Genomic DNA, 15,848 nt, shown 5'->3' with positions numbered 1-15,848 from the left:
GCCACATTACTTTCACTTAATCATTGAAAAGACAAAGCTGCTTCTTTGTATCAGTTGTGGAAACGTTAAACAAGGAAAAACATCCCCTGCAAAAGCTCCATAAAGAACTATGGCTTTTAAGAAGTGTTAGAACCTCTCTTAGCATATCAAATCTGCTGGGTCTTGTCCAGCATTTCCATTTGACAAGGAGCAGTGATCACTAACCTTGTCCTTGGGATTTTTTTGTCTTATTTTTTATTTTATTATTTTATTTTATTTTATTTTATTTTATTTTATTTTATTTTATTTTATTTTATTTTATTTTATTTTATTTTATTTTATTTTATTTTATTTTATTTTATTTTATTTTATTATTTTGGTACCTGGTACATCAACTTCTTGGTATTTGCAAAAACAGCAATGCAGATTCTGCCATGAAAGCTCTAGTACTCCTCCTTCAGATACTGAACATGACTGTAAAATGCAATCATACCAACTGCCAGTAAGCAAGTTGTTTGAAATCTCCAAACTAAGCAAAGTCTTTTCAATTTACCAGGCATGGCAAATCTTTCCACTGAATGTGTACATTTGCTATCAGTCTGTTGTCTTTAATCACAGACTGCAGCTTTACTCTCAGTTTCAGAAATAGAGAAATCTGGGCTGAAAAGTGCATGACAGACCTTGAGAAGTGTTGCAAATGCATTTTGATAACTCCTGGCAAGCTATACTGAGCTGTGCTCAAGGAAATAGGCTATACATTATGCTGTCAACTATTTTCAAGGGTATACGAAAGACATCCAAGTATCACCAGGGAACAAGGCAGTTCCCTCATGTTCCTTTCCTTCTGGCCATAGAAGAGAGGCAAGGAGCTGGCAGACCAGGTGCAGTCTCACAGCAGAGACTCTTCCTCTTCCCTGGAGCCATCTCCTTTAGCTAGCAAGATTACTTCAAAGCTGCCCTGTGCTTGCAGCACAAACCACCCCAATTTGGGATAGTTTTTAATAGTGTGAACCCAATTCAAAAATATCCCATTAGATCTTGTAAAATATGCACTGTCTTTAGTTAGTCCAGAATAACCACCAGTATTCTCTGTGTATTTACTGCTATTTTCTTTTCTTCTGAGGTTTTCGGAGCTATCTCCCCTTAAATTCACTTGTACCTCATCAACAGGTTTGGGAAATGGATATTAAATTCTCTTCAGAAAGTAATATACACAATTTTAAGTATATCTTATGTTGATAATTATCAAGACCTAACATCTAATAACTTAGTAAACCACTTCTTTTGATGCTGATCACAATGATTTTTCGTATTTTATTATTCTGATTCTTTAATACAAGTAAAATCTGATATTAATTTTGTGAGATGCAAATATGCAAGTCTTCCCATATGTCATTTCCCTTCAACAAAAACTGCTTTAGAGGAGCACTGTGAGTTTCAAAACATCCAATGCTGATGTTCATCCATAGCCATACAACCTATAGTGCAAAGCTGTTACCTAATTAAAGACATCTACTGATAAAGGCAGTTAGCAGCTAATGGCAGGTTTCAAAATTTGGAAAGAAAAGTGTACTTATTCATGCAGTAACACACATTTTTGAAAAGCTTAATCTAGAATGCTCAAGAAATAAGTCTTGTTAAGTATCCATAATTGCCTGATGATTTTAAATTCCTCCAGTGTCTGTAGGAAGTCACAATGTCTTGAATTTACAGGTACATCTGACATAGTGCTCTATGCACATGGTGTGTTCAGGTCTCATTATTCACCAAGCAGTGATGCGTGCTCATTTGTCTCCTCACTGAGAATAACACTGCTGAGATAGCAGAGTTGGATTCCCGTGAAATACAGCAGTAACAGGTAACAGGCACACAGACCACTGATTTTTAGCAAAACTTTTTAACATTCTGTCCTGCACAGTCAGTCTTAAGAACAAAGAGAATCAAACTGTGAGTAGAGTTATCATAAAAACTGAGGGTACTTTCACAAGGCCAATATAGACAATTAGAATGGAGAGAAATGGAAAGCAAGACAAGATATGAAGTAAATTGGGCCAGAAGGGTGTTTCCATACCCACAAATAGCTAAAGCACAAGGAAAAAAAATCATTTATGGATATTGGGCACATTCTAACATTACACGGGAATATTTGTGAAGAGATGGATAGAGAAAGGAGAAATGCTGCCAAAATTCCAAATGACCAGATATATAGTCAGCTGTGGGCAACAGAAAAATAAATCGCCTTACCTCAAGTTTATATGCCCTATCCCTGCTGAGGGGCTCCAAAGGAAAACTCAGGTTATTTGCTTCTGCCAAGGAGCGCAAATCAAAATAATACTTGGCATAAACACTGGAAGGAACATTAATATTGAACTGCAACAGCTCCAGAAACTGGCGTTCCAGCTCATTCCTGTAGAAAGATGATAAATGTGAAAATGTTTTTCAGACCGTGCATCCTGAATGTAATTTACTTTAAATTGCAAATGGTACTAACCAAGTTCATTTCATATTCTTGAAAGATGCAATTATTCATGCCTAAAGTTTGAACTCGTCTACCAAGTTCTATGAGCATACATGCTTCAGGGAGGAATATTTAAGTTGCTGCACTTTGCAGCTGCTACTGCTGTGCCAATCACAGATTCACCAAGGTTGGAAAAGACCTACATGGTCATCCACTACAACCATCCACCTACCACCAATAGTTCTCACTAAACCACATCCCTCAACACAACGTCTAAATGTGCCTTGAACACCTCCAGTGTCGGTGACTCCACCACCTCCCTGGGCAGCCCATTCCAGACCTGACCACTTGTCCGGTAACGTAGTATTTCCTAACATCCAGCCTGAATCTCCCCTGGCACAACTTGCAATTCCCTCTTGTACTATCACAAGTTACACGAGAGAGGAGGCTGACCCCCAGCTCACTACAACCTCTCTTCATTCAGGTAGTTAGAGAATGTGATAAGGTCTCCCCTGAGCCTCCTCTTCTCCAGACTGAACAATCCCAGCTCCCTCAGCTGCTCCTCATAAGGCCAAACCCAAAACCCAAACCCAAACTTTTGCCAGCAGAAGAGACCCTTTAGTTTAGCTAATACAAGCTAGGAAAAGGGTAAAGCTAGAAAACATATAGTTCATGTAGTTTCTGCAGTACCTCCACTAGGTGGATCTGCACACACAGCTATACAAATACAAAAAAGACATGCCCTAAATTTGTCAGACACCCCTGAGAGATGTTGTAAATTACCTTAATATACAAATGACTGGATAACTTGTTTATTCTCTTTTGGCTTTTATAATAGATCACTTAAAACTAGACACGGGAAATTTGATTTCTTCAGCATAACATTTGTCTGGGCTTATGAGCACAGCAATTCTTCCTCCAAGACTTGCAAGAAAAATTCACCTTGTCAATCAGCACCTCAAAAAATGTGCTTTTCAAAAGAAAGGATTGTAGCAGAAGGCCTGCTTGAGCTCCTTGAAAACTGTGTAGTATCAATACACTATTAACCACACCAGTACAATAAAAAGCACATAGGTAAATAAATAATTAAACAAAAACAAAAAACTAGAACAAATTTAAAGCTTTTGTAAACTGTATGGTAACTAAACGTCCTACTGTATGTACAGTGTTGGATATTTGATATACTTAAACCAGTGATTTCAAGGTACAGGAAACAAAAAACAAGTGGCAAATTTTGCTGAAGAGTACGGACTGCATAGGTTTGTTACCAGCAGGTATTGACTGACTATGGTATTGCACTCAAGTTACATGTTGACTGCAGTGTATGTGCACAAGGAAAGTGCAGGAATTTGTCAAAGGAAGAGGAAGGTTCTGAGGATATAAGAAGAAAGAACAGCAGTTTTCAACACTGAATTATTTTTCTTTTTCCTACTTCCTAAAGAGGGCCATTACACATTACAATAATGACAGCTACTCACAGTATCAAAGTGTCTTATCTGTAAGTGTATGAGCATGCTCCATTTTAAGCAGTCAGCTGTCTCCCAGCTTTGAACCTTCTCCTTACAGATCATTTCCAGACTAGCTATAAAGTACTTTCTCAGTAGCATAGACTTTGAGCAGATGTAGCAGAAATGCTTCATCTTCACTGCACTGAGATTGCAAACTGAGATTTGAAAACCACACTGGCTCTATAAACATTTTTCTTGTTCACTTCCTCCCTCCTTTCTCTTCTCTTAATAGTGTGTGGCCACAACATAATAAATGTGAATATAAATAAATGTAAATAGTATTTAGCCACAGTAAACTCTTTTCGCTGACTACAGTTATGATATAACTGAGTCAAAGTAGAAACAGGTCTATATATTTTTATTAGAAACACCTCTCCCTGTTTAAAAGAGCTTAGAAACCCAGAGATACTGTACTAAAAACATCTCTTAAATCATTCTACCATCAGTAGTTCTTATGAAAATGGGAGTGTTGCTGTAGATTCAGACTATGCACCGAATGCACTAGTCTCTGTGGGCTGTTCAGGAAGCTGACCCCCACCAGCATAATCCCAGCACCATGCTGCCAGCTTCTGCCATTCTGGTGGCACTCTCACATGCACATTAACTCAAATAAGGGCAACTGTGAGCTAGTGCATGGTGCGTGACTCAACCCTGAATGTTATGATACTCAGGCACTTTAGCACATACATGTAATACCTACCAACCAACCAACAGAGAACACTCAACTATTTAATGGGATAAATATTCATTTAAGTATTTGTAAATATTAAGATCTTAATTGTGTTTATTCTAATCACAGTTCCTTTTATTACTGTTGCAATACACTCATAGAATGACTGGGAAGTACCTAGCCACATTCTGTAACTCTGTGCCACTACAATACATTTCTTAAGAACACCATAATGTAAAAAAAATGGAAAAGTTATCAAAATGAATTTTCTCTTTGCAAGTTAAAATATATGTATCTTTGAATCTTGCAAGCAAATTCAGCAGGATATGGAAAAAAGAGTATTTGAATAATGGCAGAAATACGAGTGATCATTTAAGGGCTGAGTAATGGCAGCTGTAAGTGGGTGGCTGTCTACAAGTTTTTAGAATCAGAACAAATCTCATTCTTGTCTTACACACTGTTCTGCTGTCCATGCAGAGAACTAGCATTACTGTAAAGGCTGCTGAACTGAAGACAAGCAGGCTCATCTGACTTTTTTTTTTTGTGTGTGTGTGTGTTTCAAGTCATAGGTTTCAATACTCTGCAAGTTCAGTATGTGTGAACATCCAGCAGTAAAATACAGTTTAACAACAACACAATTCATGTTTTCTACATAAGCAACTCTCCAACAGACCTCATGCCACATATATCAGCATCCACCACATTTAGATACTACGCAGGCACTCAAGCTTTATATATTTTATGAGATAACTTCCCCTCCCTCCCTCATATACATGGATCATGGACAAAGACAAGCACACTGGACTCACATGTCTTCGACTGTGATATCTTTCAGGATCTGGCAGTAATCCACATTCCACACTGCTTGGTCGTCCCAAACCTTGGATGCCAGCAGAATAGCACCCAGCACAATTCGCTTCCAGTTGGCTGGACAAATATCTATCTCTGCATAAGTTAGAAGTCTTTCAAGATATACCTGTGGAAACACATTAAAATCCAGACCTTTTCAGTTCTACTTAATATAAAAAATAGATTAAGTATTCTAATAAACCCATTAAAGCAATTTCAAAGCAGTAATCTGGTCTCAAGAAAGTTCTTTTATAAAACCTGAAGTTTAACATATATGTTTAGGCCAAGCTCAAGACTGGATATGATAAATACATGTTTTAGTTGACTTCTGCTTTCTGACCATAATACCAGAAACAAAACTGTTCTTTTTCTATTTGTAACTGTTGCTAACATATTTGTATGTTCTAATGAATTCAAATGACAGTTTAAATAAATTATTAAAATATTAACATAAACAAATGCTAATTACTAACATGGAAGGCAAGCAACTTATAGTTATTAGCTATCATACAAACAACCATGGCTCTAATTTCCAGACAGTTATCAGACATATGATCATGTCATGCAAGTCCCCCCTAGCAAACCAGTGCAAAATGTCACTATCCAGACTGGCAAGAGCATCCAAGGCCATAGAAATAAACAAATGGTCACTCCAACACAAGGATTCAAGACAGAAACTCAGAAAAATGTGTGTGAGTGGGTGAGTCTCACTGGAGACTCAAAAGACTCACTTCTCCAAGGAGTACTCCAGAAACACATATAAAAACCATAGAAACACAGAGCTCAGTAAAAAGGCAGTGCTTGCATCTCAGCAGAGCATGACTACCTCATGGTTCTGTTCCAAAGGCTGCCTTTTGCTTCTTAGGCAGCCTGTGTAAGCCCCTTACTACTAATACAAACATACTTGCTCAACTCAGCAAGCAAAACTACTCCTTGAATTATGAGCTAACAATTCCTGGAATTGTCCCAGGTGAGTGGAAGGCTATTTTAAAAGCAATACACACTACTAACATGGGGAGCTTCGTAAGTAGGAAGTGTTGCAGTATCATGCCACTCAAATTAGGGCAATGGAAATTAACTTCATTTGCTTCACAGTAACGTTGAACATGACCCCTTACTGTAAACACAACCTCCTTAAATTTCACCTTTCCACACACTGGATTTCAAATGAGTACTCCACTGAGACACTCATCTATGTATATATATATATAAAGAGAACAAAGAGCAGGAAGAATTCAGAAAGCAGTACTCTTTCTCACATACAGCTCTGGCTAAAAAAGAGAGGAAGAAAACAAAGGCACCAAAAAAATAAGAACAGGGGTTCCGTTGTGCACCCAAATTCAAAGGTATTCAGAGAACACACACCTTAAGCAGATGAACTTATCCATAAGTAAAAGGGGAACATAAACATGCTGTTACCTTCCCACCAGCACATAATTGAGAGATCAGCTTTAAAAATGGAACAGCTTATTAAGACAGTACTCTTATATCACCTGACATTTGAACATATTCTAGCAGCATGGTGAGGGATATGAATAATAGCTCTAGTCCTTGATGATAACTTGTGCTTAATTCCAGAAACACTTTTGCTGAAATGAGGCTCTACATCATCTTCTGATAAAACTGAAGGTGATAAATACTTCACCAGGAGAAAGGCACTTTGATTGCCTTCCAGCTCCTGAAAATGCCTTAAAAGAGCATTTTGTTTTGTACCGTCGCTCTGGCCTCCCTGCCTTAGTCTGGAGCTTTAAGTGTGTATTGAAGAAGACAGAAAAAGAACAAAGCTCATCTTGCAGCAAACATTTGCAGAAGTTTTCTGAAGTCCTCAGCTAGTGTGAGAATTCAGTGTAAGGTAGGATTAGTCACTAATTATGCCTATGATATCCTAGTAGTTAAGTTCTTCAACTTGCAGTCAAATCCCTCAGGTACAGCCACTGTCCTCCTTACAGCCCTCTCTAGCTGGAGCTTGTAGGGAAGCAGATGGCTCTGCAGACAGCAAACCTCAGGCTAAGGAAAGGCCAGAACATACCTGAGCTTCTGCCTTACTGAGGCAGGGTACCTCCATGAAAGCAGTAGAGGCACAGACAAGCTCTCTCTTCTACACACACAAGAAAGCTCACTGTGACAAAGGGAACTGACAACCCTTGTTTGTATCTCAGAGCACTTCAATAAACGTGGTCCAGGCCACAGGAGCAGTGTGAACACTATGATTTTGACCTTGACAGGTAAAAAGGAGAAAGAAGGGGTAAAGTCTGCCACGTGCTCAGCAGCCTACATTATTTCAGGACTGCTGCTTCTGGCTGCTGCGAAGATGTGCTGAATCAGTACAGACTTTTGGAGAATGGCCAGGTGGCTCTCAGCCCATTTGAAGAAGGCTGGTGGGCAATCACTCTGCTGCTCATCCCAAACAAACACGTGACTGGTGGGACAGCAGCACGTGCTGTGCTGGCAGAAGAGAGCCTTTCCATGTGCAGGCAAGCACACTCCAAGTACAAAAAAATATACATATCTCTGGAAAGGTTGTTCCTGTAATGCTAAGTGTGACATATGGAAATGCCACTTGCATTCACCTTAGTTATACAATTATACAAAGTCTATATATTAACATCTGATACACAGGGGCTCGTCTTCTTAAATATGGGTCCTGAATCACAGACTTGGGATTCTGTTTACTTCACAGCTCAGTATGTATTTGTGTGTTGTGATGAATTTCACTCACTCAATTTTCAAAAGCGAAACACTTCCTAAATCTTCTTTAGGAGTAGCTGCTATAAGGTCACACAGGAAAGTCGTATTTTAAAAGCCCACTGTGGAAAAGAATATTGTAAGTCCTGTCTCAGGATGGAGGTAGAAATGTATGTAAACACTGAAATATTAAAAAGCTCAGAGGTCAATGTAAGAAATTTCTACTAAAAAAGTTGAAAAGCCTCATCTCATCTCTGGATTATTTCAGCAAGTATTTCTTTAGAGAAACAGAACTCACAAAAAATATAGATTTCAGAATCAAGAAGAAACATGTTTTAAAAAATTCCATGATTTGCCTCCACCCTCTTTTAACAGTTGGATCCACGCTTAGCAATGCATCTAAACCTTAAAACAGATTGAAGCTGCTCCTTTTCTGTATAACTCATCTTTTGCAGTGCTTCTTCTCAAAGCGAGCTTTTGTGAGCAATACTTCCCTGAGCACTGCTAAATATCAGAAAGCTGAATTCCAAAAAGACAGCAGATTAATTCTGCCTTAATTCAACCTCTAGTTCACGTCAAATAGTTTAATAGCTTCCAAGAGCCGTCTTCACAACACCTGTCATCATTCACTAAGTTCTGTGACTGCAGGTTTTCAGATTTTTACAGAGCGATAACAACACTATTTAAATAAATGATTAAGTTTACTGATGTGACACAAAGAGAAACTCTCATTGGTTCCAGTCAACTAACATACTGTTCTAATTTTCTTAGCTCACAAAGAACAAGTATAAACAACACCAACACTAAGAGCTTCAGTACTCATTTTTCACATATTTAATTTCACATTTGAAATTAAAGCACAGTTCTGAGCTGGAAAATACCGACGGGCATTGGCCCACCAAGACATTTCCATTAAAAACTCAGTAGCCAAGAGTAAGATGCCTCCATCATTAATGTACCATGTTTGGAATGAACCACATGTTCTACGCAACTGTGAGCCTCTAACAGCTTTTCATGGTCAGCACTTGTACCTCACTGGAGACACTGTAATAACTAGTGCACATTTCAGAAGACAACCTGCACAAAGTTAAGACTTCAGAAAAGCACTCTTTAATTCTTATTTTTCAGCTTCCCGCAGATTTCCACCAAAATTTTGCAATGACTGATCTTCAAACTTGGAATATCAGCAAATTATCAGTTAATCATGAGTGAAATCAATTCGACAAGTTGCACTTGTTAAGAATTAATTTATCTGAATTAATGAGAATTTATTTCTCCTAATTAAATAATCTGCAGGTATAGATTGGCTTGGAGTTTGGAGAGGTTCATTAGCTTAGATGCAGCACCACAGACACATAATTAAATGGCTTCCAGAACCATTTCAGGTCCAAAAGAGGTATAGATCTGATTTCCTTCAGCATATACCTTGAGCTAATCTGCTGGACCTGAAATTACTCCATGATGAGCTAGTCTAGATGTCTTTGATCTTAATTCCCAAGATCTGGACATCCAATAGCATGGTAGAGAATTTAGCCATATGTTATTAACAGTAGGCCTGGAGACTTTTTCTCCAGAAACAGAACTGCAAATGGCACAAGGCTAACCAGACTGGCAAGTGCCCCCATGCTCCAGCACTGATATGGCTCCAGCAGGACCACTACTGAGCCACACCTAATCCCCAGGGTAATTATGTGCAGTTGGGTGAATCCATCCCCATCTTCTCCGCAGTAACAATCTCAGAATCCAATGCTGTTCGAGTTATGTGGGATGTTCCACCTCTCTGATTCTGGATACCAGGCAGCTGGTTACACAACATGCCAATTAACAGCATGTAAATTCATTTGAAGAAACTGAAAACTAAAGACAGCACTGAGGAGCTCAGTTTTAGGGTGAAGCAACATTTAACTTTTTTCCATCTCAGAGGACACTACAACATATTTTGTATATTATACTATATTCTCAATTAGGAAGAAAAGTTAAAATACTTGAGGAGGTCTACTTCTTTTTCTTTTCCATTGAGGATGATATATACCAAAAATTGAAGTGTCAAATAACTTCATTTCAACATTTTATAATCCAAAGCAACATACAAATTTTATTAAAATCTTAGTATAGGATTGTTTCCAAAGGTTTGTTTCTCTTTGTTACTTAATTTTGAAACTGCTTAATATCAACCTTCAATATCCCACTGAAATCTCTTATCATGCTGGAGTTGCAGTTTAAGGATCCCAAATCCTGTAATTATTTTTTTATTTTTTTACTTCTTTACACTTCATAAAACATTGGAACAGATTTTTTTCTTGTGGAGGTTGTGTGATTTCTATCTTCAGAGAAATTCAAAACTCAGCTGGGCAGTCCTTAAGCAACCTAACTCAGGTGGCCATGCTCAGAGTAGAGGCTGGACCAGATGTGACTTTGGGTGTTCCCTTGAACTTAAGCTGTTCTATGATTCTGTCTGTCTGAAGTACAGGAGTTTCCTGTGGTGCAACACAGAGGCCAGAAGTTGCACATTCCCTTCAAGTACAAGTCTTGGCAATCACCAAATAATGTCACTAATGTTTGTGGAAGAACTCAGAATTTAGAGGCAGTAGCAAGAGTACAGCATGACCTTTTCTCATACTGTTTTTGATCCACTTTATGTCAAACTCTATTATACCAATAAAACTGTAGTGGCTTTAACCCATACTCAATAGATTTACGCTGACAGACAGAAGACTATGCTTCTGGTATTTTAAGTTCCATAACTGAAAATCTACAAATTAAAATGCATTTGCAACGACCTCACAAGGTAACTCACATTATTAGCTGCAGAAGCACAGAATAACTAAATGAAGACAGTCTCCATCCCAAACATCATAAAGCAGTCAGAGAAAATACACAGCATTGTCTTTTTAATGAGGAAACTTCATAGTGCCACAGTGCCATGAAACTGAAAAGTAATCACAGAATCACAGAACTGTAGGGGTTGGAAGGGACCTCTGGAGATCATGGAGTCCAAACCCCCTACCAAAGCAGCTCCCTAGCCCAGGTTGCACAGGTAGGTGTCCAGGTGGGTCTTGAACATCTCCAGAGAAGGAGACTCCACCACCTCTCTGTGCAGCTGTGCCAGTGCTCCATCACTGCACTGTGACAAAGCTCCCACACACATCTGTGTGAATTTCCTATGCCTCAGTTTGTGGCCATTTCTCCTTGTATTATTGCAACACACTGCTGAGAAGAGTTCAGCCTCATCCCTTTGCCTCCCACTCCTTAGATATTTATAGACATGGATTAGATCCCCTCTAAGTCTTCTTTTCTCAAGGCTGAACAGCCTCAGGTCTCTCAGCCTTTCCTCATGAAGGAGATGTCCCATGCCCTTTACCACCTCTGTAGCCCTCCGCTGGACTCCTTCCAGGAGATCCTGTTTTTCTTGTACTGGGGAGAACAGAACACAGTACTCCAGGTGAGGCCTCACCAGGGCAGAGTAGAGGGGGAGGATCACTTCACTTGACCTGTTAGCCACACTCTTTTTAATGCCCCCCAGTACCTCATTGGCCTTCTTGGCCATCAGGGCACACTGCTGGCTCATGGCCAACCCATCATCCACCACGACACCGAGGTCCCTCTCCTCAGAGCTCCACTCCAGCAGCTCATCCCCTGACCTGTACCAGTGCACGCGATTATTCCTCCCTAGGTGCAAGACTCTGTGCTTGCTCTTGTTAAATCTCATATGGTTAATCTATATGAAAAAAATTGGTGGTGGGTCCCATATAGTCAAATTATAGTTCTAAATCCACTAAATTGCCATATGCTCTCTTCTACACAACTAGCTAGTTCCCCAGCAAGATACTACAGAAATAGCTGTGCTTCCAATTGCCCAGCTGGCCATTTAAGATGTTCTATAAAGGTCTGGCATCATCCATTTGGTAGAAAAGGACATCAGATCATAACTGTCCTTGCAATTTCCTCAAATTTTTATTTTTGAGACCAAATGTCGAAACACAATAATTAATGCAGTCATAAAACTGAAAATGCAAGTAACTGAAAAGTAGGACTGAAGATATTTATAGGAAACACTAATGGAATTGAGTGCAAGATCACACATCTCCAGGTTTGCCCTCTACTTTATTCATTTTAATTCAAACATTTGTAACACTCATTCTATTAGGCAAGATTAACTGTTCATACTTAATTTGGGATCAATATTCATTCTTTGAAATTAATGTCCTCTTCTGTTGTGGAATTAAAAAGTTGGTGAACAACAATAATGGATACACACAACTGCCCTCGTGTTTCTTACATGAGGTGGAGCTCAGCTTGGCCACTGTTACTGGAGGAGAATGAAAGCCTTTAAACTGAGCAGTAAAGAGTACTGTGTATTGTACTCTGAGGTCTGCAGAAGAACGTTCACCTTCCATTAGCTGTATATAAAGTGCAGTTAGGCCAGTCCATTTGAAAAGGACTTCCACTACAAATTAAATATCTCTAAAGCCTCCGGTAACATTTTTTTTCCCCTTAAAACCAGTAACTGATTCTTGCTTCAAGAAAATGAAAACATGCAAAAATGGTAATTTATCAGCACTTAAAAGCAAAAACATTCCAGGGAAAGGAAACAATTAAGGGCTTCCTCCTTCCCTCTAAATAAACAGAAAATTATCCTCAAATACTACAATTTTTTATCGCATAGTTTTACCCTATAAATTAAAAAATATTCTCTCTTCACATAGTTGCTGAAAACATGACTAAAGCATACAATAAGAACCAGGAACATCTGGCTGGATTAATTAAATCCCTGTTTATCATAAGGAGAATTTGCTCTTACATGCTTCAATTTTCAAATTTCCCAATATCAAATCCCTTCAGTCACAGTATGAACTCTGCAATATATTTCAAAACATTCTTCTCATAACTTTGCAGAAATAATTCAGATCACGTACTACATGAACTTAGATATCATCATATCTGAGCTGAGCCTATAGAGTCTTTGCCTATGCAAAATGTAACTTCGTTGAAATTATTATGCATACTGAAATTTCTCTGGTGACTCAGACTTGGCCTACTTGCACAAAACTCAGAAAGTCACATCAAGACAAAGCAGAAAGCTTGGACCATTCTTTTCAGGTCTTGTTAATAGAACTGTATTGTTTTCACAGAACAGAACAGCAAAGAACAAATATTCAGCTCCCTTGACACATGAATGCTGTACTGTTTTCAAGATGGTATGGATAGCATTACTATTCACATTTTTATTTCTTATTCAACTAATACACTAATATAAGTGTGCAACTTGCCACCTCTGCATTCAAGGAGATAGAAGAGATGACAGGCATTTCTCAGTTTTAGCAAAAATGGGAATATTCTGCATCAAGGGAGAAGCACTGGTTTGTTCCAGAAGTCAGGTCACACAGTCCAGTTCAGCTGTTCACTGGGACAAAACCTTTTTTTTCCAAAACAGAAATCAGCAACAGAAATAATTCTTAAACTAATATTATCCTTAAGGTATTATTTTATAAATAAATAATGTGAATTACTATTTAATTGTTTCAACCTGAGATTTTAATTTCTCACCTATCAATATGGGAAAGCTCCTGGCAGCTCTGGAGGCTGTGCGAAAATTAAATCTTTTGTTTAATTATAAATCGGTTTTGCTGTAACAGTGAGACTTTAATTGAAATATTTTAATTAAGTGCTTAAAGCAATATGATGCTGACTAGTAGCTTATCTAATAGTCTAGAGTATCACATTCATCCTGCTCTAGTGCTGCATACAGACTCCTATACAGCCAGCTCTAACTGCCACTTCTACCTAGCTAACAACATACAACAAGTGCATCCAACTACGCCTCCTTAGTCTATGATAATAGTTTGGGGTGCCTGAGTGGGAAAAAAAAAAAAAAAGGAGGTTAGGAATGCTCAAAAATAATTAGAATGAAATATAATAGCTGTAACATCTAGTTCAAAATGTATTGTAATTTCTACAGATATACCTCCTACCCTCTGGCAGCTCTTCCCCAAGGAATAAGTGGCAGACTGGGGTAACACATTGCTTTCCAATGCATAACTGGACTATGGCAAAACACAGACTTCAGCACTGAGTGCTGCTCCTGCCTTCTCCAGTCAGGATATCAAAACTGAAAACATTTGGAGGATTCATCGATAGCACTATCAACACTATTAATATATCAGAAATGATGTGGGGAAGAGGGGGTTGTCTGCCTTCTAACTAATTAATTTCTCCATTCGAACATTTAAAAAACAATATATCTGTCTCTGGGGCCCGTTCTGATGACACTAACAAACAAATGGGATCTAAAAAAACAGAACAGCAGCAGCAAAATTTCATACTTGCAAAATTCTCTAGCTTTCTGGAAAGAGGGGTCAGGAAGGTACTACTATCTCAAAAGTATGGGTAATATTAGCAGAACAGTAATGCTGATCACCTACACCAAATCACCTGCAAACGCCTGCATGGCCACTTTGAGAATCAGATTATAAGACAACATAGCTAATACCAGTGTTGGGCAAGAAAGGCAGGCCATCTAAAGTTTTGAGTGCTAACACCTACAGAAACTGCAGTGTAACAAAGGAGTTAAAAACATATGCATCTAACTGCAGATCATACCAAAAGCAGCACCTCACAAAGAAGCCACATGAGAAAGGAGAGGCAAGGAACTAGTTACAAATGAAAGATACTCAAATATGGGCACGGATAAAGATTTGTGGCAAAGAATTTTCCATGCACTGCAAAGACAGGAAGACATTGTTATTTAAAAAAAAAGGCCTCTTCCTTTCTACTAAAGAGTACCCTCATTGATCAAATAACAGATAATTACAACAAGGTTTCACTGTATTTGACAGTAGATTAATTAAATTATACAAGAACATACTGATTCACACATGTCTTGCCTCCAGCAGAAAATGCTCAGGAAGAAAAAGAAGGACAAGTACTTAGTGCAATTATGTAAAAGAGAGAGACAAAATGTCATGTCAGAAAACGAGTAATGGCTAGGTCAACTAACTCAGTAGAGTAATAACTTCAAAATGCAAGGGTGGAGCACTGTGGGGTGTTTCTTGCCCTATTTCCATCAAATTCCTGTTCTGTACTGGCTAGTGCAAATAATTTTGGCTGTCTAAAGGAGAAACTCCTGACAACCAATTTCTTGTCCCTGGCTTCTAAGATAAACAGAGAAAAGGAGTCTTGCTTTTAAAATCTGCCTTCTCCAATTTCCCCTTTTACTATCTACTGTGCACAGAAAAGCTGTTATGAGACTCCATGTTGTATTCGTAAAAAACACATTTCATTCTAGTATTTCTGACTCAAGTACAGAGCCAAAATAGTGCCTGAAAGCTGAAGAGATTTGACAGGATATAAATTTCAGGAAAATGAAAAAATTCTCAGCTGGTGGAGATCACTTTAGCTCCTTTAATCCACACAGCTATGCAGATCCACACCAGCTGAAAATCTGAGCCTTTTTTGTATTGTGCTATTTTTAAGGAGCTAAACTTTAGCCTTGAGCACAATTGTTCCACTCTATGATGCAGTCCTGAAATACAAGTATAGTGGAAGTCAAAAAGGAGCCATCACTAAAGTGTTTCAGTCATTGACCAAATCCTTCATCTGTACACCAATTCTTGTTAGTGCTATCAGATTACCTACAGCTGTCCCAACTCTTCTTTGGGAATTACAGCAATACACAATAAACCCCCCAAAGTGGAAGGAT

The 15,848-nt window shown here is 38.5% G+C and overlaps 1 protein-coding gene across 5 annotated transcripts in view; it reads right to left on the bottom strand.

Annotated features, from left to right (window-relative positions):
- The window catches only part of CCNY (cyclin Y), a 122,675-nt gene that overhangs the window by 15,574 nt on the left and 91,253 nt on the right, over window positions 1–15,848 (bottom strand). For all 5 annotated transcript variants that reach the window (XM_065731491.1, XM_065731488.1, XM_065731492.1 and 2 more), the window contains 2 exons: window positions 5,425–5,591; window positions 2,224–2,386 (listed from right to left, as the gene is read on the bottom strand). In XM_065731491.1, the coding sequence (XP_065587563.1) occupies window positions 2,224–2,386; window positions 5,425–5,591 (330 nt within the window). The remainder of the gene's footprint in view (window positions 1–2,223; window positions 2,387–5,424; window positions 5,592–15,848) is intronic.

Source organism: Cyrtonyx montezumae, unplaced genomic scaffold (genome assembly GCF_038088225.1).
Source record: "Cyrtonyx montezumae isolate F1298 unplaced genomic scaffold, pur_monq_1.0 scaffold_14, whole genome shotgun sequence".
Taxonomy (NCBI): Eukaryota; Metazoa; Chordata; class Aves; order Galliformes; family Odontophoridae; genus Cyrtonyx; species Cyrtonyx montezumae.
Note: the sequence above shows the minus strand (reverse complement) of the source record. Positions and strands in the feature narration are given on the sequence as shown.